Source organism: Parasteatoda tepidariorum, chromosome 2 (assembly GCF_982258835.1).
Source record: "Parasteatoda tepidariorum strain Cologne lab strain chromosome 2, Ptep-v5.0, whole genome shotgun sequence".
Lineage (NCBI taxonomy): Eukaryota > Metazoa > Arthropoda > Arachnida > Araneae > Theridiidae > Parasteatoda > Parasteatoda tepidariorum.
This window is the reverse complement of record NC_141756.1, coordinates 78909344-78935964: the sequence shown is the minus strand read 5'-3', so window position 1 is coordinate 78935964 and position 26621 is coordinate 78909344. Positions and strand designations below refer to the sequence as shown.

The 26621-nt window shown below is 27.1% G+C and overlaps 1 protein-coding gene across 8 annotated transcripts in view; it reads left to right on the top strand.

Moving 5' to 3' along the window:
• The window catches only part of shep (RNA binding motif single stranded interacting protein alan shepard), an 84552-nt gene extending 61867 nt beyond the window's left edge, over window positions 1-22685 (top strand). For 4 of the 8 annotated variants that reach the window (XM_043041892.3, XM_071177714.1, XM_071177717.1 and 1 more), the window contains 12 exons: window positions 597-790; window positions 3449-3507; window positions 5295-5386; window positions 7199-7356; window positions 7446-7507; window positions 9485-9585; window positions 10410-10450; window positions 12574-12709; window positions 15188-15280; window positions 16395-16493; window positions 20462-20554; window positions 22419-22685. In XM_043041892.3, the coding sequence (XP_042897826.1) occupies window positions 597-790; window positions 3449-3507; window positions 5295-5386; window positions 7199-7356; window positions 7446-7507; window positions 9485-9585; window positions 10410-10450; window positions 12574-12709; window positions 15188-15280; window positions 16395-16493; window positions 20462-20542 (1116 nt within the window). In that variant the 3' untranslated portion in view covers window positions 20543-20554; window positions 22419-22685. Of the gene's footprint in view, window positions 1-596; window positions 791-3448; window positions 3508-5294; window positions 5402-7198; window positions 7357-7445; window positions 7508-9484; window positions 9586-10409; window positions 10451-12573; window positions 12710-15187; window positions 15281-16394; window positions 16494-20461; window positions 20555-22418 lie in introns of all 8 variants that reach the window. The other 4 variants (XM_043041890.3, XM_016048133.3, XM_071177716.1 and 1 more) reach the window with 1 other exon arrangement.
• The last annotated feature ends 3936 nt before the right edge of the window (window positions 22686-26621 follow it).

Below are 26621 nucleotides of genomic sequence, written 5' to 3'. Positions count from 1 at the left end.
TGTGACACCTTAATTCATTTCTATTTATGAAATGGTATCTTTTATGCTTGAATGAAAAAAACGTTAAATCACTTATATACTTGTTATTCAAATAATAGCAAAGAAGTATTTAAAGAATTAAGTGCATATCATGAACTCCCATTGCTTGATTGTCCAAACTTCTGCTTTGCCAAAATATGACCAATTAAATAAAATAGCATTCTAAGATTTTTTTAAAAAAATGCTAATCTGTACCTTTTATGAATTCTTTAATTCTTACAATACAAATTTCAGTAGGTAATAATTAAAAATTTGCAATCTTATGATAAAAAAGTGTTATTATGTTGGACTTCCTAGATGTTTTATATTATTCAATTTCCTTCCTATTTTAACCTCTGACTTGGTGTAACTGACGATTTTTTTTATTAATTTATGTAATAATGCCAGTGTTTTGCCTTGTTTAGCCACTTCTAACTCTTTTGCAATTAAACTGCGCACTCAACCAACTAAATAATTTCTTTCTTAATATTCACGTAATTATGAACTATTTAATTGTAACTGTTGATTTCAGAAAAATATCTGTGTGTGACTTAATATTTGTTTTTATTATTTACTAGAATATGCCTCGTGGTCCCACTGCTTCTCCTCCCGTCCTCAATACCAGTACACCCACTAGTACTCAAAGCATGGGCTCAGCAGGCTCTGGGCTCAACTCTTCTTCCCAGTCTGAACAGCTTAGCAAAACTAACCTTTATATTCGTGGACTAACTCAGAACACCACTGATAAGGATCTTTTTAATTTGTGTATGAAGTAAGTAAGACCTGTTTGTTCATAATTTAAAGTTAGCTTTCTTTGCTCTATCGATAAATTTTACTTGACTGAATCTTTTTACACAAAAATTTTGATTGCCCACAGAATTAGGTGGCAATGTATTGATGATCTTCACTTTTTCTGATTAAATTTCTTCCAAAAAAAGAAGAAGAAAAACTTGAAAAGACAAATATTTTTCCATATTTGTATGAAAACACCTCTGTAAAAATAAAAACAGTCCTTTTTTTTTCCTTACTAATCCTTGAAAGACTAAAAGAAGCGACTTTTTCATTTTTATTCTTTTAACCCGCAGTTTCTGACTTTTTAGTTAGGGAACTACATTAAATTATACACTAAATTTCTCGGACCAAGACTTGGCTAGCGAAGGCATTCTTTAGGGAAGAAAGGATCTTCTCGACTAGTTATAGTAACAAGGCAAGCAGATTAAAATAGCTTAGTGGCGTTATATATAAATATATTGTCTGTACTCAAAATATTGTCTGTACTTATATAATTAGCATAATAAAGTTAAAATACTCAAACCATAAGATTGAGTTCTAGTACTGGAAAATCTGATAGTTAGATCCAAAGTTATTCATGGTTTTTCACTTTTTTATTTTAAGCACTGTACATATTAATATTTTTGCTTTAATTATTTGACACAGATAAAAAAATTAATATTTAGTGTATCAAATAATTATAAGAATAATGCTACTATTTTGCATATTTCTGAAGATGTTTTTTTATATTTTTTTGAGTCTACAGTAAACTGTATATTTTAATTAACACATTTTTATTACATTTATGAATTATTTTGTAATGCTATGTAGGTTTTTTTTTTTCAAAAGCATTAAAAAAAAAAAAAAAGATTCTAATTTTAGTTTTGTTGTCAATAAGATCATTCAAGTTTAATAGTGCAGTTTTGTATGTGTTGAAAATTATAATGTAATAATAAGTCTTTTTTATATTACTTCCCATAAAATTTTTCCAATTATTGAAAGTTACTTTACTTTTCTTTTTGTTATATGCTTAAGTACTGCCAGGGTGCGTAGCGTTTTTAAAAAATGCTTAAATCTGCTTATTTTTTACTTTTTTTTATTTTTTTTATTTTTCTTTTTGAAAGCCCAGGTGCTTTTTTTATTGGCTGTTTTTAAAAAGTACTTACTTTTCCCTTTTTCAAAATGAGATTTTTCCTTTACTGTGTTGATTTTCGCTTCAAATTATGCAAAAAGATACAGTTCAGATTGTTTCTATTCAGCGTTTTCATAATTAATTCAACCCCAATCGTCGTATTGTCAGTCCAAAGCATATGACATGATTCCAAATTTCATGATTTTTAACAATTGTCAAAAAAATGCTTAAAAATATTTTTTGAGTTATTGAAAAGTGCTTAAAAGGTGCTTATTTTTGTTGAATAATTTGGCTACACACCCTGACTGCTTGCTATTAAACTATTTATAGTTCTTGAAATTTAACTTATGTAATCATACAGAAAAATTAACTGGTCCAGTACTTCTGGGGTATCTCTCCACTTGCCTGGTTTACAAAATGAAGTGGGCAGAGGCTTCAGGTTCTATGAAATTTCATTGTTGAGATAGTATTTAAATTTGCAAGTAATTTTATCATTCTATTAAATTTTCCATTGCATTGATAATGCATTGCACTGCATAGTTCTTCCAATCAGTTTTGTTTGATATCAAGATTTTTTTTTGTTACACTTGGTGCACATTTCCTTGTTTGCTTACAACTTGTGAACTAAGTAAAGCTGCTTCTTGAAAAATAATTTCTTTATCAGTAGTACTTTGTTACAAACTGAAATTGCTCACCAGCCATCAATGTTTGCTTTAAAACAAATTTGTATTTTAATTTTCAAAGCGATTAAATTTTTTTCACTAGTGAACAAAATTATAAATTAATTTCAATTGGCCATTTTCTCACTTGTGAGGCTGGGTTATGATTCATTTACCCAATTCCAGTTTTAAAACTTCAGCTCTTTAATTTACAATAATTACTGCCGCCAGTTTATCAATGCATCTTCCCTCTTGCAACAAACTTCTCAATATACAGGAACAAAGATGCACAGACTAGGTGTATTCAGATTCGGTTAAAAATGTAGTAAAAATGACCAACATGTGACCAATCTAAATTTTTCACTTGGGTGCAGATGTTAAAAATTAAAATAAGAAAAAAATATTTATTTTGTAATTAAATCTAAACCAGATTTGGTATTTTGTCCAGCCTATTCAATCCAAAATTTGGGAAGAAACTGGAGGGGGGGAAAAAGGATTGGACAAAACGTGAGAAACTTAAAGAAAGAAAATTATAAGAATTAAAATAAGAATAGTATAAATTGAAACAAATTAAATTTAATAAAGTTAAAAGTTTTTCTCATCCATGTTAAAAAATGTTATCATATTATTTGAGTATTCCTACTTTACAGTATTTGATTAAAAAATTAGTATGCAATTTTATTTTATGGTATTAATTAAACTCATAGTATTGATTATGTTAACAAGCGTTTGTAATTAAAAAATTTGGTTTTGCAATACTCATTTACTTGAAATATTGTAAGATTATTTACTTCTGTAATTAACTTTTACTTTTTCTTTCAAGAACAGGAATATTTTACTTAAAATTAACTTTTTCTGTATTTTTTAGCTATGGCCCTATTATTTCTACTAAAGCAATACTCGATAAGCAAACCAATAAATGTAAAGGTAAGTTTAGTAAACTATAAAAATGTTGTTTTATGATTCGAAATTTCGTACACATTATTATTGCATACATTTCTAAATTTGTCATTCTGTTATTATGTATAGATTTCTATGTTAAAAATGAAATTTATATTATCTGTTGCTTTTCAACTTTTTCATTTTAAAGTGAACGTAATGAATAAAACTATTAAACAGTTATATTTATCAAATTTTGAATTAATTAATCAATTTTTTTCTTATTAGGTGTTGTGTTATTAATCATGAAATGTGCAATATTTTGAAGTCAAACAATTTTTCAATTTCGTATTCTTATATTGCCATAATTTTTATCTTAAATACTATTATTTATTATGTAAACTTCACTGTTTTGAGCTGAATTAAAAATACTGAGGATATCTTTTAATATTTTGAACAAGAACAATAAAATATTATCCTGAATAATTTTCTTTCTTGCGAACTGTCATTTAAAAGAATTGACATGAAGTTAAATAGAGTGCAGGAATTTGTGTACTTAAAAATATGTATATGTAAAATAAATGTTTGTAAAGCTAAAGATTTTATTCAGTATTAATATATGCTCTTATTTTAGTTGATCTTATATATTGTTTCACTTTTTCTTTTGAAAGAAAATTTTTGTATCACAATTAAAATTCATATTTGAATTAACATTTAACATTCAAAATTTACTATTTTAATGCATTAATTAAATAAATTTTAAGAAATTGTTGTAAAACATTATCTCCCTTTTTTTAAATAAACCTAAGCAGTTTTTAGTTCTTGGAATTATTTACAATTATATATATATATATATATTGTCTGTTAACCGTTTGGAATCATTATGTTGATGAACTGCCGTATGATGTCGAAGAGATAATTCTGGTAACCTTAAAGGCCAGCTAAATTGTCATTTCTTTTTCACCTAAGTCAATTTCATTGGGTTGTCTGGAATGTACATATCAATTTAAAGAAGAAGAAAAAATAAATACCATTAACCATTTGACACAGAATATTTTTAAAACATATTTTTCATGCTTGAATCATTATTTTGTATTAATTTAGGCCAAAATAAGTTTTAAAAAATGCTGTATTTAGCATTATAATAATTTATAGTAATGAAATGCAGTGGTGTTTTTTTCTGCAATAAAGGTAAAATCTTTCAAACACGCTCACTTCCAAATAATATTTCAAATTTGCACTTATTCGCAGTTATTTAAATCTATGAAAAACAGTTATTCATCATTGGAAATTTTTTCGAATTACAAAATCGGTTATTCATCATTGGAAATTTTTTCAAATTACAAAATCAGTTATTGATAAATTTTTGAATATGAATGAAAAAAATATTGTAAACTACTCTTTTTGGATTTTATATTTTAGTACAAGTTTAATTCTGATAATTCAACAGATTTTTTTAATAACAATTTGACTGTTTCTTATAATCATAACATACCAAAATATATCTTCGCTTGAAATTAAAGCGTCAGAAAAATTTATATATATGAGAGACACCGGTGTCAAAGGGTAAAATGGTGTTAGGTCTAAGTTTGATAAATTTAAAAGAATAATGAAATAAATTTATTAAAATTTCTCTTATTTACATAAATTTTAGAGTTTGCTGGTTAATAATAAATAATGTTTGCTGGTTAATAATAAATAATGTTTGCTGGTAAATGATTTAAGATAACCCCTTTTTTGTTATGAAGTTGGTAAAAAAGTTTTAATGGCTGATTGCAAATTTTTATGTAATAAACTTGCTAAAGAGTTATTTAAGTAACAATGATATGTTTCAGGTTATGGTTTTGTTGATTTTGAATCTCCTGTGGCAGCAGAAGCAGCTGTTAAAGCTTTAGCAAATCAAGGTGTTCAAGCTCAAATGGCTAAAGTATGTTACACACGGGTAATAATTTTATGCGAGAGCTCTTTCCTCTTCTTTCTGTCTTCTCTTTCTTTACTCTTCAAGGTTTTATATCTTTTTTTCTTTCATAGAAACTTTGCTCTAAGTTGTTTTCAATAATTTTTTCTTAAATATTATTACTTAAAATTTGAGTGATAACTGTGTGTTAGATTTAGAGTGAAACTTCATTTTTGAATTGACTGGTAATTAAAGTATGGCATAATTTAATATAAAATTAAAAATAATTTTATTAACTGTTTGATTGGTTGAGTTAAAGTGTAGCTACAAAGCTTATTTATTTTTAATACTGTAAGAATCAAATTAAATTAAATATCTTAGTTTGATCATGTAAGTAAATCTAAAATTATTGTAACAAATTATTTGCTATAAAATTACTATAAAATTTTTATTTAAATAAAGGCCTGAATTAAATGTGACTTTTAATTAGTTAACAGTTGTTTGTTTTATGTTAAGTCCATGTAGAAAAGTTAACTGGGCAGAGGTGAAGAATGTTTTATTAGTTAACAGCACTAGAAATCATTGATTTTCCGCTGATGCAGGACCACTGAATTTCTCCTAGGACCACTATGAAATAGTTATCACTGGTCTGTGGGGTCACCAGGGTGTCTGCCATTAATAGTTCCTAGAATAATGACGACTCCTTTTTATTGTAAATATTATAATGAAATATTCGGCGTGGCTCTTCTTTGCCAAACCTTAGTTAAGTTTTATGTTTACCATAGAATTATCTATTTAATTTTTAGATACAAATCGTCGTTTTAAGAAAGGGGAACGCCTTAAAAAAATGGACGATACATAGAATAAAGAAAATGATATCCCATGCGAGAAAAATAAGTGAACTAGTATATTGCGGAACCAGTGACTGACAAATTACGAATGACTAAAATATGACACACAAAATTACAAAATATATTGCTCAATATGTATTATTATTTAATGTTGATGTTTATTCTTTTGAGTTTTATTTAAATAAAGCAGCAATTTTAAGCACTTTATTTTTTTTAATTGAGGACCAATTTAGTGTTTTATTCTATTTTTAAATCAATTTGTTATGATTAATCAAGTTTTATTCAAAATAAACTAATAAATGTGCTGTTATTAGGAAAATGATTATAAATTGTACAAGTACATAAAATGTTAAATTTTGAGTTTACCAGTATGTTATTTATTGATCTGAAGAATCGGTAACTTTTTTTTTTTAATAATTTCTAACGCTGTTAAAAGATTTTGTTAAAAAATTTCTTATCAGTAGAATTATTTACTTGTATGTGTACATGGCTATAAATAACCCTATCTTAATAAAAATATAAGAATATTTCCCAAAAATTTGTTTGACACAGGTGAAAGAAATATACAAAGATATGTTGTTCATTGTATTCTGTGAATTGAATGATTAATTACAGAATAAACACTGATTTAAGTTTAGTTATGTTATCTTGTGGCTTCCCTACAGTTATCTGGGTATTTCCCTACATTTTTTATTAAATAAATATACATATATATATTTATTTTCCCTTGCTTTTGATAAGAAAATAGTGTGTAGCAAGAGAATTTCTGCACAATTTTTCCAGGACTCAGTGTTTGAAAGTATTAAACAGCTAAATATATTGTAAATACTACTGTAACTTTGTGTGAGCAATTTACTTTTAAAGCATAATATAAATTTTAAAATATACATAAAGATGTTCACCTTACTTTGCCTTATACTGTAAAAAGTAAGTGTATTTTGTTAATTGCTTTTGCTAATTATTTTTTTATTTTGCCTCTCTTTTATCAAAGCAACAAGAACAAGATCCCACCAATCTGTACATTGCCAATTTACCTCCATTTATGGCTGAAACAGAGCTAGAAGAAATATTGTCTCCATATGGTACAGTTATATCTACACGTATTTTGCGTGATTCTGGAATGAATTCAAGGGGAGTTGGATTTGCCAGGTGAGTTTTTCAATTCGTATGTATGTTATAGTTTATTTTTATTTTATTCTATTTATTTATTTGTAAAATGTTATCCTCTTTTTCCCTAGGATGGATACTCGTGAAATGTGTGAAGTCATCATTTCCAGATTTAATGGAAAACTTCTTGCAGGTATAAATTTTTCTTTATTTCAAAGAAGTTTAATCAATTATTTAAATTCATTTTATCAATTTTTAATCAACGAAAAATGTATTAATGTAACTGAAATTTTCATTAGATATACTGATTATTAGCTTATGAAATATTCAATTTCATTTGTAATTTTTTTCTGAGTTAAAATAAAATAATACTGAAAGTGAATTAGAATTTGTATGGTTGTCTGATATTTGCAGCTTTGAATTATAAATTACGTGAATTCTAGATTATTTGCTTTTTTTAAGTTAAGAAGAAAAATTAAATATTAGCTTTTAAATTAAATATAGCTTTTGAATGAGAAGAGTGTTAAGTCATAATTTTAGTTTACATTTTTAAAAGCAATTTAGTTTATTATTTTTATTATTTATATTTAGCTTATCAAACATAGTTCTGAGTGAAGTTTATTTTCAAAATTTAAAACATGTTTTTATGTTACTTCTTCTTCATAACTGTTTTCTTCAATATACTGAAAAATTTTAAAAACTGATAAAAAGAATATTTTAAGAATTTAAATCATTGTTATGATTAACAGTTTTAAAATTTTTGTATTATTAAAAAAACGTTTCACTATTTTTTAAAATCATAAAATAACTGCTTTTTAACTATAAGGAGAAGGGGAAAACATGGATTTTTCTCAGAAACAGTATAGAAATTAAAAGAGAGAAGAATTTTCTATACATAATATAATTCCAACTGCCAAGTTCAGTTGTTATTATTATTTTAGATTGTTATAAGAAACATTAAACATTTTTTTTAACATTGGTTTGTAAATTTTGTTTTCAACTTAGAGAAGAATAAAAAATGTTTCAGACTGCAATCTTTAGTTGAGTGCAATATAACACAATATGACTACTCACTCTAGAAACAGGGAAAACCTGCAATTTGCAGGAAAATTTATCCTTTACTCTGGAGTTTTTTAGAAACTATTTGTCCTATACCTGCATATTTGCAAATAATTCAATCAATCATATTTTAGAACTTAGGTGGCATTTTTATTTGTTTATCTAGTCGTCTAAGATACTTTAATTCAATTTAAACTTTTAAATAATTCAATAATTTTCATTTATCTAAACATCTAATAAGATCAAAATAATACAAATTTTGTGAACCACTTTCTATCTAAAGCCTTTAATAAAATTCATAAGAAAACTTTTTATTAGAAATTTTTGAAAAAATTATTTTAATGTAACTTTTTTCTACATTTAATCAATGTTATACATATTAATTTTTTAAATTGTAATTAAAGTTATTTGTATTTGAACTAAGAATATTTGGTTCTAATTTTACATTGAAATTCACTGGAAATTAAGTTTTTTCTGGAGAATGGTTCTCCAATCCACTTTCCGTTGTTTCATTAATCCAGACAAACAATTTGATCCTTTTTATTTTTAATTCAGATATAATTTATAGCTACATTTTTCTTGTCGAGTTAAGATTTACTTTCTCATTATTACAAGTTATTCTTATATTGTTATTTCAACTCACCAACAACTCTTGAACTTTTTTTTTTTTCAAACATATCAGCAATCTGAAAAAAGTAGCCAATTGGCAATGTCTAATAGAAATAGGAACAAAGAAGTAATTATAAAAATTATGAATTTGTTTAATCTCTTTGGACATTCTAATATTAAACAGTAATTGTTTATCAGTAGTGTTTCCCACTTATATTAAGCATTTCATATTTTTATATCCAAGTTATTAGTGTGTATTATTTGCATGATAAATATAATAAAATAACAAAAGTTATGAAAGTTAAGTTATTGATTTAATTATTAAAATTCTTTAGCATTTGTATACCGCCAAAGAATTGTAAAAACAACAATGTACACATAGATTTTCACAAAGACCTACACTTACATTATTTTCTAATTGCATATAGGTATAAAGGTAATGCATTTCTAACTTGTAGAAACGAGTATTTTCCGCTTTCTCACATACTTTTATTTCTTGCAGGTAGTAAAGACCCTCTGTTAGTGAAATTTGCAGATGGAGGAAACAAAAAACGAAATCAATTTAAGAGCCAAGAACAAAGGCTATGGCCAGAAAGAGCTGAAGTATGAGATGTTTTAAACTAATATTTATATAATAAAAACTAATTTACAGTAGCATTTTTAACTAAATCCTCATAATCATTTAGAATTCATTTGATCATGTGACTTGAAGTCTTTTTTTTTTTTTAATGTGCTTAAAAAAGACAATGCAAATTGCAAATAACATTACATGACAATCTACTTATCAAAATGTTACACTGATAATTTAGAAATTACTCTGTCTGAGAAGTTTAAAATTTTAATCTGGCAGTATTCACTAAACCTCCAGTCATTGGTTGCATGTTTTAATGAATAACTATGAAGAGTTGGGATAAGGTGTGGCTAAATTAGTACTGCCATCTATTTGTTTACATTTAATTAAAATGTCTTCTAACAATACCAAATTCTGTTGAGGGGGAAGTAAATGTAAATTTCTCTGATGTTAAGACTGCAGACCACAAATTGATTGATCATATATTGTGGAGGTGGAAATTAAATTTTTATTATTGGATTGCATTAGCCTTTTTGCTTTGAATTGAGTTCAAAGCCTTATGCCCATTTGTGTTTCTACAAAAAAAAAAAAAAAAAAAAAAAAGTTTTCTCTGTGTTAAAGAGAAACTGTACATACATTGAAATTATTAAATAAATTTCCCAATTAGACTGACAGAATCAGTGCACAATCATAAAATAACCATGTCTTTTTCATCCCAATGATTATCAGAATCTGACTTCTTACATATATCGTTAATAACCAGTTTTAGTTATAAATTTTTATAACCTTTTAATAATAAATGCTTGGTTTTAAAAAAAAAAAAAATTTTCTAAGTTATTTATTTTATTCTTTCTAGGGAGTTCAGCTGTATGACCAAAGTGGAATAAATCAGAATGGGTAAAGTATTTATTATTGCCAATTCATTGTTTTCCCCTCATACTCTTTATTTTATTAACATTTTAATGGGTGCTTTATTCACTTCTGTGTATTATTTATTTACTCCTTAATTTACTACTCTTTTTACATGAATACAAAAGTAATTCTTTCCATGTGAAATTAAAATTAATTTTTTAAATGTCACATTTTTTTTTCATTTTATACTAATTGCATTAGAATTCTGATTATGTTTATTTCTTTCATACAAATACCTGTGTTAAAAGTGAATTCTGATTTTCTTTTTACGTACAAAACTTTTCCCCCCTTTTTTTCAATTTGAATGATATGCTATCTTAATTCATACAAGAGTTCTACAAAAAAGAATTACATGACTGCATAAAGTTGATAATTTTATGTGAGCAAAATAACTTTTTCTTAAAAATCTAAATGTTGAATTTTTTTTTCTTGTATTAGCTGATTTTTTATTATAATTAATGTAGTTGAGTTTAACTATCCAGACTTGCTGTTACTTCTGCTAGAAGGAAGTGTTTTATGTTATCTTAGCAAGATAAATAAATTAAAATGGAATTAAAAGAACACCTTACAAATCTTGCTAAAGAATATAAATCAATGTAATCAGCTTTGTAAATTAATGAAGTTACTATTCCAATTTTGTGGTCGATTCAAAAGAATATCAAATGAGTACCGCTATATGAAACAATAGTACAAGTTGGGGATGAGAATTTTTAACGGATTTCTGCTTTTTTCACTTTAGTCTCTCGAATTTCCTCTTTTTGTGAAAATTCAGTCATTTAAATAAAATATATTTATTTTCGATTTTCAAAGACAAGCAGAAAATGCAAACTACGTAGCTGCCAACCCTTCCCATTTTCACTTATTTCAGATGTTTTCTCCACTTTTACGCACAGAAAATAAGGCTTCTCCGACAGACAGCTCGTATTTTTGTGATTCGGACGTCGTTGCTTCCTGTTTGCCTGAGCGAAACCAAGCGAAATAATGAAAAATAGTGGCGGATTTGTGGTGAAAATATTAATTTGCTCATTCAAATGTTGTACATTTTTATTTATTATGGCTAAGCAACAATACAAGCAAGCCTTTTAGAAATCCTAAGTCCAGAATCTGCTAATATTTCTATTCTTATTCACGCAATTTTAATATCAAACATAGATTTTCGTATTTACCTGATTTCAAAGTTGCTATTCTTATTCAAGCGATTTAAATATTGTTCATTGTGATTCTTATTTACGAGATTTGAAAATCAAATATCTCGATTTGTATTCACGCATTTTTGAAATTCTATAGAATCTTATTCATTCGATTTTAATATGAAATATTGATATTCATATTTACCTGATTTAAAAGTTGCGCATTGCAATTCTTATTCACGTGATTTAAATATCGTACATTGCGATTCTTATTTACAAGTTTCTGAAATTCAATATTGCAATTTGTATTTACGCGTTTTTAAGATTTTTATTCACGTGATTTAAATATCTTACATTGCGATTCTTATTTACGAGGTTTGAAAATTCAATTCGCAATTTGTATTCCTGTGTTTTTAAGACCCTATGTAGCGATTCTTATTCAAACGAATTTAACTTCAAGCATCGGTTTTCGTATTTACCTGATTTAAAAGTTGCGCATTGCGATTCTTATTTACAGGATATATATATATATAATATTCATTCTTGGATTTCCCCTTCTTTACTTTCTAACTACTCTCATCCTTGACAAGTTAATTTAAGAATAAAATATTTTATATAGTTTAACAATGAGGCATTTTTTAAATGATTGTGTTAAAATTAAGCAATATATAGCTTTCTTTTGTTTATTATTTTTTTTAAGTTGATTAAATTAGATTAATAAATGGTGTTACCATTCTAATCTGAATACAATCACGCAAAATAGCTTTGATCCCAAATGCTTTGAGTAATATAATTTTTATAAAGATAACACATCTTTTTCAATTTGTTTTTCAAAAGAAAATTAAATCAAGAAAAGACAATACAAGCTGTAAATCTAAATTAGCCTGTAAAGTGTCTCTTATTTTGTGTACAAAATATTTATTTCATCAATAATTCATTAAAATGCTAGTGAAACTAATTTTAATTGTATGTTCTCAGAATCACTTCCCAACTTGTAAGTCCAATCAGTGGATACCAGAGGTCTTATTCAACACCAGTTTCACCTTATCAATTACAGCCGAGCACTACTTGGGTTCATCCTCATCAATATATAGTGCAACAACCATTGACTCCTGTAAGTTTTTGATCATTTATTGTAAATTTCATAATGATTGTTTGAAAAAATTTTGTCTAATGACATATAGGGTTTTACTTAAATTACAATTAGGCCCTTGCTTTTGATGCTCCTATGTAATTTGTAGCACTTGCTTGTCTAGTTCAAAAGATGATTGAATGATACTTTTTTCTATATATTTGTTTTGTATATAAGTGATATTGGAAGTCTTGAAAAATTTTGTACTAAAAATATTAAATATTGTTTAGATATAAATTACCCGCAGTATGGACTAAGATTTAAGCAAATTTAAGCTTGTGAAATTTATTACTTTTAATACTATATTATTATATAACTTATATTATATAAATTAAAAAAAAATAGTTTTCCTTCAAATTGAGAAAAAAAAATTTTTTAACAACTATTAGTGGATAAGACATTTCAGCTTCTTTAATAGAAGGCTAAAATTTAATGATATGTCCTAATAGGATTTTCTATTTTACTTAATACCAGGTTATTTTATTTTTGAGATAATGCAAGTATATTTTTTGCAAGTAAAATGTTACTTTTCATAATCAATAATATTGAGTATTGTATCTGCTGATTGCAGTTATTACAATTGTTTTTCACCCCAAAACTACCTATAATAATTGTTAATTACAAATTGTTAAAAAAATTACATAATTTAAAAAAAAAAAAAAAAAAAAAAAAACTACCAATGCCACATTTTTGTACTATTTGCCTTACAAGATATAAAAAAAATTTTATTTTCTGTAAAGAAAAAGTTATTTTAATATTATACTCATATTATACTATATGGGTTTTCATTTGTCAATTATTTATTTTATTTCTCTGAAATATTTAAACTTGTTTTAAATTGAATACATTCTTGCACATTTTGTAATGTTGTGACAATTAGATCTACATTAACTACCAACACAAAGCTAATAAAAGTTATGACATATGATAAAATCACTTCGTTTCACAACATAAAAATGTTGTTTTTAACTGCTACCATTAGTACCAATTAAGTTTTATTTGTACATTTAATACTTTTTGCGAAAAAATCAACGTAAACCTGTAGCAAGAAAAATTAATTTTATGAAAAGTTTAATATAAAATAACTGTAGAGTTTTGCAATGTATACAGGGATAACTTAATACTTAGATGAATGAATTTTTTCTGATTCTGGATATTAGCTTATGAATAACTTGTAATGAATGTTGAAAAAGGTATCATTTGTATTGAACTGCTATCCATATTTACTGATATTTTAATTTACACATATAAGTGCCATTAAATGAGAAGAATTTCTTTTAATTTGTGCTTATGAATAACATGCAATTAAATATTAAGCTGCAGATCATATTTATTGGAACACAATTATCTAGAAGTAAACAGATTTTTAACTTATCATTAAAAATGTTTTTGTTATTAGAGTTGGTGTGGATTACTTAAAAGTTAATATATAAAATAAAACAGGGATCTGCTTTTGATGGAGAGATAGCTGCAATCCGAATAGCTCTAGTCCAGTTACATTGTCATATTGATCTTTTTGAAAAAACCCTTGTCCTATGTGATTCAAGAGTTGCTTTGCTTGCTATTGCATCCTTAAATAATCCCTTAACTCGAGACATTTTAGATTGCCGCCTCCAACTTGAATACCTAGCATCTCTTAAGAAAACCATTGTTCTCCAGTGGGTTCCTGCCCATTGCGGGGTTACGGTCAATGAAAATGCAGACTACTTAACAAAAAAGTAGACCTTAATTATTCAGACTTCTACACACCTTATGCCCTTCTGTTCCATCAAACAGCTTATTAAGAGGACCTTTAGGACTTGTGCTCATGAAGAGCTTATCGGCCGTACTTCTACTAAGTCTTGGAGGACTACCGTACTAAATTTGCGAAATGGCCCAAGACTAAGAGCGGTGGCTGAATTCCGCTTAGCCACCGGTCATGACTGTCTGTGGAAACATCTGTCTAGATTTGGTATCGTTCCTTTCCCGGTATGCACTCTTTGCAGTTCTGATGAGGACATGGACTCCACGCACCTTCTCCGCTGATCTGCACTTTACAAGAATTCTATCACTGAACACTTTTGGGAAGCTCCAGACATGTTGTGATTAATAGACTTTGTTACAGCATCTTTTGTTTCTGTTCTTATTTTCATTCGATGTTTATGTATGCTGTTACTGTCTATAATCTGCCATTGGAAATAAAATAGAAATTTTTAAAATATATATAAAAAAAATTTTTTATACATTTCTAATTTAAAAAAATTCCCTGTTGAAGCTTGTCTTTGGCTTGTATGAAATTCATTCTGTTACTGACAACTCTTGTTATTTAAATTGTATTTTGTTTTGAAATTATCTTTCACTATGTTATATTATTTTATACTGCAGATGAAAATATTTGTTTTATACTGTCATTTAAATAAGTAATGTTTTGACTGATTAAATGTGTTTTTTATTATATTTTTCATTTCCTTTTTTTCATAGATGATCCCTTCATCTATTGATCCTATTCATTATGGAGCACTTGTAGGACCTATGACAGCTCAGTTGTCCCAAATGCAGATATCTGGAACATCTGTAGGTCTTAAATACCAATGACTTTTTATTAAATTGAATTACATAAGATTGTTATAGGAGGATATATAGTAGCACATTATACTTGTTTAAATTTTTAGTTTTATTAAGTTTTGAAGGAATTACAATTTTCAACTAAAATTCTTTTAAAATATGGGAATTGCTGTATATGCTTACCTAAAAATCTGATTAGGCTCACAAATCTATTCTCTCTAGCATTTTTCAATTGTATAACACAATTTTATATAATATCCTGACTAATGTAGTAAATTGATCTGGTCGGTATGCTAGGCATTTTTTACCATATCACATTTGTTCAAGGCCTTGTGCTAAATGCTAGCCGTCTAGTTAAATTTGTTTTTGTAGTTTAATATCCCTTTAATTTATTTATTTTTTTTGACTCACTGTAATCTACTGTTTGATTTAAATTAAGATTATGTTCAGAATATATTTATTTAAATTACGTTTATATATTCTCCTATTTTAATTATTAGCAATTTAATAGTATTATCTTTCCTATGTAGTTGTTTTGTTGTAAATGTATTTTTAATTTGTATTTTCATTGCTATGACTAAGCTTTTTATTACACATTTTGTACATACACCTAATTAAATTTAAAACAAATATTCCAAATTTTTTTGTCCAATGTTTTTCCCCTGAAATAAGGAATATGTTTAGATTTCATATCTAGAGATATAAGATAAACTATTGTATTGACTTTTGATAATTTGAAAAACAATTTTTCACTTTTCACAATAAAAAATAGTGATTTTAATATCTAATTTTTAAAATGTTTGGAAGCATATTAATAATTCACGACCATGCCGTAGGAAGAAATTGATTTGAAGTTGGGTCCAGTTATAAAAGCTCAGATCACCTGAGATTTATGATTTTTTTTCTTCTTCTTTCTTAAGCTTTAATACACGTGGGCATAATCTTATTTGTGTGGTTCGCTTAAGATAAAAAATGGGAGAAAGTTTATGCTAACTAAGTTGTTGTTACTGATTTTTCCATTTGTATGTATACCTGCAATAGCCAAGCATGGCTATTCAATTTTGTAAGTACACAAAAAAAAATATTCTATTGAATGTGTGTTTCTAATAACAATATTTTACAGTTTATGACTGGGGCACATCCTGCGTACACAGGGAATCCTTCAGCTCAAGCACTTTATCCACAGCCAGCCCATCTTATTCAATCAGTGCCACTCACCGAGGTAATGCTCTCTTACATTCTAATCTATTTGATAAATGTTATATTCGTAAATATTATGTATTTGATAAGCGTTATTGTATTCTGAACTACTGTACAGGGTATCCGCGCTCCTGGAAAGTCTTGAAATATCATGGAAAGTCATGAATTTTGGTATTGATCAAAATTTGTCATGGATTTAGGTCGCCGAAAAATTTTATTTTTAAAATGGAATCCCTCCCCAATTTCATGATGTTCCATATATCTGAATTTGTAACAACATCCCCACTCTGAGTCATATTTTATTAAAATATGAAAAGTTTTTATCATTTTCTTTTAAAATTATGCTGTTCTTTCGAAAAATGAAAGAAAAAACATTTCTAGAGCGAAGCATCTTTTAAAGTTATGTGATTTCAGAATTATTATTATTCATCTTTCTTTTTTATTTTATCAATTTAAAATTTTAGCTGAAGCAAGCCAGTCATTGGCAAATTTTTTTAATTCCAAAATGAGAACAGAAAAATTAGGAGTATTTCTTTCCTTTCTGATGAACAAGAAAAGTATCTTTAGAATATAATTGTGCAGAAAAAAGAAAATTATTTGCTCAGCTATTTTATTGCTTCAACTATTTCTTTACTCTGTTTTTTAAATTTAAAATCAATAAATATGAAGATGCAGAGTATAACAGTTTTGGTTATACCTATCATTTTAATTAATGTTATTATAATGCTTTTTAAATGTATTATTCTGTTTTTGTCGGAGAAAATAGTAACTTCGTTAAGTCATGAAAGGTTCTTTGAAATAGACATGGAAAGTCATGAATTTGAAAATCTAAAATGTAGCAGATACCCTGACTGTATTTATTTATTTTTAATTTTATTTCAAGTCTTGATGTATTTTGTTCATAAAGCAAGAGATAGAATGAAATCAGTGTAAGTTGACCATTTATGATGCATTGGTTTGGTGGTCAATTTATTGAAGGGGAGAAGTCAATTTTGTTCTCTTTAATTACGGGGATTGCTGCGCTACCTGGAATAGCGAGAAAATGTCTGATAATTTGGAAATTGCTAAAAAAATCAGGGAGTTTGTATTGGCGATCGCTAAACTTGCGACCTTTGCGTTTACAGTAAAACACATTTATTACGCAACAGTTTGATTTTCACCCCATTTGGCATGGAGCCGAATTTCTCAAAACCATAGCATACCCTGGTTTTGTGACTTAGAAAACTTTCAGCTCGAAAAGGGGTATGGTTGCTAGCATCCATAACAGGTTGAAAGATGAATATACTTCAGATTGTCTATTCTTATGTTTTATTAAGAAATTTATTGGGATAAATAGTGTTTTATTATCTCCTATAAGTTATTGTTTTTTTTTTTCTCTATTTTCTTAATCCTATATCGCCAAGGTCTGATAAATGAATTCAATTCAATTAAATTCATTATAAAGAATTCATGGGAAACATGGGGATTGCTGTTCCACTTATAAGTTATAACACTATATATTCTGGGGTTGAGCCAGGTTTTATTTTTAGCACCCATTTTTCAAAAAAGGAAATTGTTTCTCTGAAAATTTCTTAACTGATACAGAACCTTTAGTTTTATCAGTAACTATTTTTATTCCTTTTTTTTCTTTATTAAGTCCATGTGTTGCTAAGGAATTTTTTTGTTTGCTAAGTGAGTCTAAATGTCATTATTTTTAAACATAATATTCTTCTCTGTTATATGATATATTTCTTTTGTCTTTACTACCATTTTTTCACTCTATTGTGGTGTTTTATGTTTTAATTTAAATAAAATATGCAATATAACATATAAATTATTATTAAATTTTTGTGGTTCACTGTATATTTTGACCACAGCACTGTCAGTACATACTTCGATAATAGACTGGAATTGTTTAAAAATATATCAGGGAATTTTGTTCAGCTACCCTGAATTATATCATATTATTCTTTATACCAGTTTCATATATTTCTTACATATCTTCAATCGAAATTAAGATTATGATTAAATTTTTTTAAATAATGGTTTCAATAGTTTACTTTCCTTCCCCAAAAACCCATATATCGTAAGAAATAACGTTAATTACATATTTAGCTAAAATTTGTTAAATGTAATAGAAATCTAATTTATTTTAAAAACAGATATGCATATTTTGTTAGTTATTTCTTTTAAATATTTTCTTAAAATATCAGTAATAAAACAAATGCATGCAATTAAAACATTATACTCATTTCAGCATTTAAACATTTATTTTGATGTTCTTACAAGCTTATTTGTTTCCAGAGCCATCAATAGTTTCTATTACAGTTAACTTGCGATGTAGTTTTCGATACGAGTTTGATGATTGAGTGAAATTTTATTACAGAACATAATGAGATAGAAAATTTTCTGAAAGAGTTTTATTTCTTTCGGTCAACTTATGACAGGTTGAGAATAGCATTCGATAAGATCCCTAGACAAATTTTGTGTTGTGGACAACATAAAAAGTTAGGTTACTGAGGTTTTTGCTTCCTTTTCTTACAGAAGTAAAATTTGGTGCTTGGTATAGTGGTCAATTTAAGTAATTAACTTACTAAAATGATAACCTTAACAAGTTTCTTTTCTTTCACATTTAAAAAAAAAAAATCTGTATTTATATTGCTGCTTGGAATGAATCATAGTTTTTCAGTCTCGGATGTATACATTGTCAGATTTACTGTTTTTCAGCAAACTGAAACTTTCCAAAGTTCTTCATTTTAACAAATCAGATTAATGTCATATTAATTACCATTATTTTATTAGGTAGAAATGCATTTATAATATATTTTATTCATTTTATCCTTAACTTTCAATTTCAAATGTATACAGACACTTAGAAATTCTTTAAAAATAAAGAAACAAAAATTTTTTTTTTTTTTTTTTAATATTTAGGTTTTTTTCCCCCAGATTTCACTGCTATGATTAAATTTAATTCCTTTTTATTTTCTTTTTGGAAAATCTTGCATTGTCTCTGTAATCTCAAAAAAAGGGAAATTGAACAGATTGCATAACAGAATACAAAAAAATTTTTAGTAATATGAGAATTATCTGTTAATAAATCAATCTTTCTTTTTTTTTATTATCGATTGCGCTTAAAGCACTTTAAACCTCTTAAATGCGAAACATTTATTAGTTCTGTCATTTAAAACTTTCATCTTGTAAAATCTTTTTTTTTAGTGGATAATTTTAACCCTTTTACAGTATTGCATGCAAAGGACCAGCATTCTACCTTCATATTTTCTGGCACATAGTCACTTTCTCTCATAGTACTTCATTAAAAAGAGTATAGGGAAAAAAAATCTATTTTTGAATTATAATTTCATAATTGACAACATGGGAGGACACATCCAAACTTTTTTCATAGGTATTTGTTCTTTAAACTCTTAATATTTTAAATGCTCCCATGGTTTTTTCTTAATAGAGAAAAACACCTTATTGCCTACTTGAATAACATGGTGTTTTTCTATAAATGCTCTTCTAAATAATTTTATAAATACGTCTTAGCCTTTCCCTTATTTTATTATAAATGTGTTCATTGTTCAATGTGTTCATAAATGTGTTCATTCAAATACTTCTTAGAATTGCCTATGATTCAAGAAAATGTGGACCTCCCAAAAATTTTAATTGTGCTAAAATCCGGTGTTTTTAGTTTGAATTTTTTTTTCTTTTTTTTCTCAAGTTTCTTGATTACTAATTCCCCTTTTGTCATCAAAACCTTGTAACCATCCTAGTACAGGTACTAATACAAAAATGTTTCCTCAATACTATGCAGGATTTGGAAGAAGAAGAAAAAAAAGGAACTTCTGGGAGCCAACGTGCTATAAAAATGAAATAGCTTAAAAAGTTTTTTGTTAATATATTAGAAGTAACAAATATTTTCTTTTCAAAAAGACTCTTGTAATGAAACTACATCATTTGAAATGACAAAATTTGTGACATGTCTTAATAATTAAGATATATGCTCTTTCTCAGGATCAAATGGCAGCCGCTGCAGGAAACAATGGGAATGATGAGTCTGCCATGTATCAACAGGCTTACAATCAAGCCAAGTGAACTCTTTTTTGAGTAAGATCTTTTACTCTGCATTACCTGTATCTCCTTTAATATGCAAATCAATGACTGGATATTGGTTGATGATAGAATAATATATATATATATATTTCATTTCTCTTACCATACTTTACCTTATATATTTTTTTGGTTATTTATGTATATGTGTAAATTATCATTATAAATTTACTTAAAATGTTTTGGAAACATTTGGTACAGTAGAGAACCGATTATCCGGAGCGATCGGGACTATCGCTATTCCGGATAACTGATTTTTCCGGTTTTCTGAATCGCTACAAAAAGCAGTTTTTTTAGTGTTAAACCCAACTAAAAAAAAAAAAAAATTTGGAAATAATCTTAAAAATAAGAAAAAACGATGAGGTAATACACTAATGTTTATTTCTGAAATGATGGTAAGGTAACTATCTTTCAAAAAAGAAAGAAAAATCCTAAAATCTTATGAGGGAAAAAAAAAAAAATTAAAAAATTGCGAGAAAATTTATTGAATTTCGTTCCGGTTTTTTGGTTTTCTGATTTCCGAATAACGGGTTTTGTACTGTATTACAAAAGCACCTGATTTTCTTTGTATTTGCATACTGACTAAGTAAAATATGTAATACCCATATGGCCTGAACTTACCTAGTACTCGTGCTTACCAACTGCCATTCTTGTTCTAGCTACAAACTAAAAATACAATTAGAGTAAAAAAGTTAAACAAAAATTTTCCAAAAAGGGAGGTATCCTAAGTATATAATAAGTAAAGTTTCCATGAGTCACCATGTTGTAATAGTACATATTTTCTTTTCTTTCTATTTTTTTTCAATATTGTGTTAATTAAAGCTACAGTTTTTTAGATAGCTGGGTGGAAATAATAAAATAAGTATTAATAAGAAAAAGTGGAAATTAAAATATGAATATGTTAGTAAATTTTGAGAATCGACAGGAGTGATTGTATTATGGATGTACCCTGCAATTCCGAGTTTTTTCTTATCTTTCCATATTTTGAAACTGAGTGCACAGGATATGTGATTTTTTTCGCAAATTCTCGGAATTCTGTGTAACTCAAGACTGTTATTATGTGGGCTTCCTTGAGTTCAAAATTTATATTGCAACTGAATTTGGAAAATACTGCTAATGCGACATTTATTCCTTCCTTTACCATTATTCAACTTTTTTTCTACTTTAGTTTTCGTTTGTGCACTCTACCCAGTTTTTTTTAAACTTAGATTAGTAAGAAAACAATTGTAAGAATGTGGCAAACTGAAATCTTGTATATTTAAAACAAATTTCACATCAAAAGTGGTTCTCCTACTAGTTTTTTTTTTTTTTTTTTTTTTTTTAATTATAGTTTATTAAAATGTGATGTGATAAAACTAACTTTTGATTGACGTAAGAGGTAAATATAAAAAAATAACTATTTTTTACATATTTGAATAAAGCAGTTATTTATTTTAAAGAATAAAATATGCAACTCAATAATGAATTTATTTAAAATTATGCGTAAAAGGTTTTTATGGTCACTGACAGAATTAGAAATACAGTTCTCTGCCAACAACTAGTTATTGTATGAAATTTATTTTGAGTCTTCAAAAATATTCTTGGTGTGTAAAAAGTGCTTAAAATATATTAACTACATAATGCAATTCGCTAATAAAAATATTTAATTTAAGGTTTTTACTAAGTTAGTATATATATGTGTGTGATATTTATTATTGGTCGATAACTAAAATATAAATCTTAGTTAAAAAAGTTACCTTGATTTCAAATTTTTGCTCATAAAATTTTCAAGGTTTTTTACTTAGTTTCATAATTACTCCTAAAGCAAATTGCAGATTTTTGTTTAGTGTTTAGTAGTTTTAAGATTATGTTTTAATTCCAGACTCGACTGATGCCATCACTCCTTTGTCACACATTTTAAATTTGGATTCACCATCTTCAAGCGATATCGTTTGGTTTCATCTGGGGTGTTCCAAAATATCTCAAAGTGATGAAGAACTGGCTTCACATAAAGTTTATAGAGAAAAAGTTTTTATTTTAATATTGAACGAAGAATAATAAAAAAAAGCTATTTTTTAAGCCCTAAAATGTTATTTCTCGAGATTCTCTACATGACATCCATTGTTGATTATTAATGAAAAAAAAGAAAGAAGCTACAGCTCTTTAAAACTCCAATGCATAGATCTAGAAATGCTGGTAGATCATTAATTCTGAACCTAAAGACATATTCAAATGATGCAAACTTTTTTCCCACAGTTTGCATGTTTTTCCTTTTTTTTATGTGTGTGTACACAGACATTAAGAACAATTGTTATGATTAGTATCAGAAAATTTATGAAAATTATAGGAAATGGATTCAGAAAGTGAAATAGTCTCTTATTGGTTCACTGATCTAAGGCCAGACAGATTTCAGAGTTATTAAAACTCTTACTATTTTGTGGAAGCAAAAGTTCAAATACACAATGTGTAATGCCTATTTCGGCATGACATATATCTCCACACAACATTAAAAAAAAAAAAAAATGTCAAGATCTGGCCTTGGGTTGTGACTTCTCAATACAGAGACTGTATTTTGTAAAGACAAGTTTCAGTTTATTTTTTTTCCTTGTATTTCTGTGTCTGGTCTCATGAAGTCCCTGTGGATGTGCATCGTTTTTTGTGCGTTTGTCTTACGCCTAGATTTAGATTTTAAGTGTAGTGCGATAGGAATTAGACTTAGGTGTGTTGCGCTTTTCATATCTATGAAGTGACTCTACCACTTCTGCTTCATCACTAGAACAGCTGCAGCATGCGTGGAACAGTGCTTTCTCATCTACTCGTGGGGAAATGCATAGCCGAGACTTGAGCCGAGCTAAAAGAAGCCTTTTTCAAAAGCAAGACTACCTGAAATCTTGTGGACTTGTGCCTTTTTTATGACCTGCCTCTAGTTTTGGTTTGTGTATTTCTCTTAAATCACATCATTATTAGAGTTGTCATTGAAAAAGTATGCAGCTTTATTAGGACTTTAAAAAATAAAAAAAACTGTTCTTTTTTATGGAAAGTGATTTCTTTCATGGATATCACTAACCATGCAGATTTAGGGGGAAAATGAATTCACATTGCTTGTAAATGCTTGAACTGTTTGCATTGTTTGTGTTTATTTTTCACTCTTTTTTTTTTCTTCCTTCATTTAATTCACAGAGACACATTGGTGTAAAAATTCTGAGATCTGTTAATGCATGTGTATTAGGAGAATTTTTAAATGCATAGCTAAGACATGTAGAGTTGATGACACTTGGAAAATCGCTTTGGAGCTCTTATTTGTGCGATGTAGTTTCCAGTTCATTTAAATCCTTATATCAAGGAGAAAGATTATATAATTTCAACTGTTCTTCATTAAAAAAAGAAATAATTTAGTTTTGACCCGTTACGGACACAAAACTTGATAGAACAGTTGCAAAATTATGGAAAGATTCAATGAGGATTATCACTCTATGTGTCTTACTTATTCATGCAATATTTGTGTATAAAAATGCTCATTATATCTGTAAATCACAATTTTAAATGAAGAAAGTTCTGTGCAGTAGAGTGACAATGGTAAAATGTATGTTATTTATTAAATTTTTCCTTATCATTGATAAGTATAATAGTTTCACCTCCCTGAAATTTTGAGAACCATGCAAAAGTATATTTTGTATGAAATTAAAAAAATTTAGCATTTCCATCTTATGTTAAATCTATTTAAATAAAAATGTTTTTAACTATTGTCTATCTACTGTAGATTGAGGTACTGTTTTTAGCAAAGAAAATCGTCGTCTTGCGTGCCTGGTATAGTTTTTATTAACATCTGCTATATCATTCATTTGTATATATATAATTAGTTATAATGTGTACTTAAAGATGCTCTTAAATATGAAAGTCATTAAAAATAAGGGGAAAAAAGTACAGGGTGTGCTTCATTTGTTCTTAAATACTCATATGCGATGGTAACTTTACCATTATTGCCATTTATGCAACTTAATATAATGAAAATAAATATTTTTATTATTCATTTAAATATTCTATTTGATATTCTATTATTCTTGATTTTTTTTTCAATGATGTATATATATTTACATAGTTAAATTGAGAGATGTGCTGAATACTTGTTTATTCTTTATTGAAACTTAAGACTAAAAAAATATTTTAATGTTATGAAAATACAAACATATCTATCACATCGAGTTAACACTGAAAGTGAATGTGCCTTCGTTTTCATGATTGTTATACTGTCAGAATAGTTATGACACCTTCTATTTACATAAAAGTAAATGAAATCTACTTCCAAGTGAATGCTGTTTACTCTCTGGACGATGTTATTAGAACAGTATTGCACAGTCTTAGATATTCACCGTTGAGAATAGCGCTAGTTGCCTGATAAGTAGCCCACCCTGTACTTTTTTTTTCACTAAAGTAAAGAAAGCTTACTGCTGATTATTTATGAAAAAAGGAAGTTGAAGTGTGAAAGGAATTTTGTTTTTTATTTTATGTTTATAAAAGTAGACTGGAACTTTCTTCCTCATACCATTCATAGTCATTACTAACAAACTGTTTGTGTTGTATCATTTTGAATCTTCTGTGTTTGTTTTTTTTTTTTTCAGTAAAAGGTATTTCACTAAAGAAGCACTTAAATGTCCTGATTGTTGAATTTCATAGTTGCTTTATTTTAATTTAAGCCATATTTTGAATATTTGTTGAATATACTTTTAGTAGCAAAATTTATTACTCACAACTGTAAGGGGCGATAAAAACTTGTTAATACAAAAAACGTACAATTTTGCAGAGCCATAAAATAAAAGTGACTGCTTTGTAAGAATGGAGGCTAGATAATTATTGGAGACTTAACAACAGATGCTCAAATAAATTATCAGTTGCAATGTAGGTTGCACATCTGCAACGGGGACTCGAATTGACAATAAAAGATTCTTGCCATTTCGCTAATGTCTACAGCTGTGGTGGGCGATTCAAGATTATATTCAATCTGTTCGGAAAGACATTGTCCACATAGTTGCGGCAAACAAACACCCTTTGTGTCCCATTGCTTCCCGACCCAACATGGAATGGTAAAAACTGTATTGGTGAGTTCTGTCACCCCTTACAGCTGTGATTATTAGTTTTATGTCTTGTATTTATTTTGTAGTTTTTGATACAAAATATTTCCACTAATTTTAGCTAATAATCACAAGACAAGAATGATCAAAAAGCCTTTACTTTACAATAATGTAGTTACAAGAAATTGTTTCCATTGTAAACTAATGATTGCTTAAATATAAGTTAAATTTTGAATTATTTAAAGTCGGACACAGATAATGTACAAATTGCTAGATGCAAAATACAGTGTATCCTTTTTTTTTTCTTTTTTTTTTAAGCTTTTACTTTTGGTGTCTAATCATTTAAAGTATTAATTTAAATACATTTTCAAGCTAAAATTGATTAGCTTTAATATACTAATCATTGCTTTTTTTTTTTTCTTTTTTTTTAATAACATGCCTTATTATATGATGCTTTTTCTCCAAAGTGTATTATATGAATCAACTTGAGTGTCCATCTAAAATTTCAACAATTTTCTTTTACTACTTTTTAAAAACTATTTGTTTACATTTAAAATTAATGGTTAATCGAGTAAGATAATAGTGAAAGCTTATTTTTCTATTTAGGTATTAGTAAAATTAAAGTAAGTTGCAAATTTCAAATTCAATTTATAAATTATTACATCAGAATTTACTGATTACTTTCTGTTCCAATTATTTGTTATTAATGAAGTTGTTTTACGCTTGTTTCATGACGTAAATTATCATCCATTTTTAGAAATTCAAAAATATTTAGACTTGATAGCTTGAATTTGAAATATGGCTTTTGTTAAAATATCTTTATTTCAGCCTGTTAAATTTTAGCAGTTAGACTTTCTTTTTTTTTCGCACATAGTGCTTCTGATATGCTGGTTTTAATTTATGTTTTGTATAGAAATTTCTTAGAGAATTTTTATTTATATGAAATCATTGTTCATAGTTTCAATTGTTAATTTTATTTAAAGATCTTACGTCTTCCAGTCCAAATTTTTATCTGA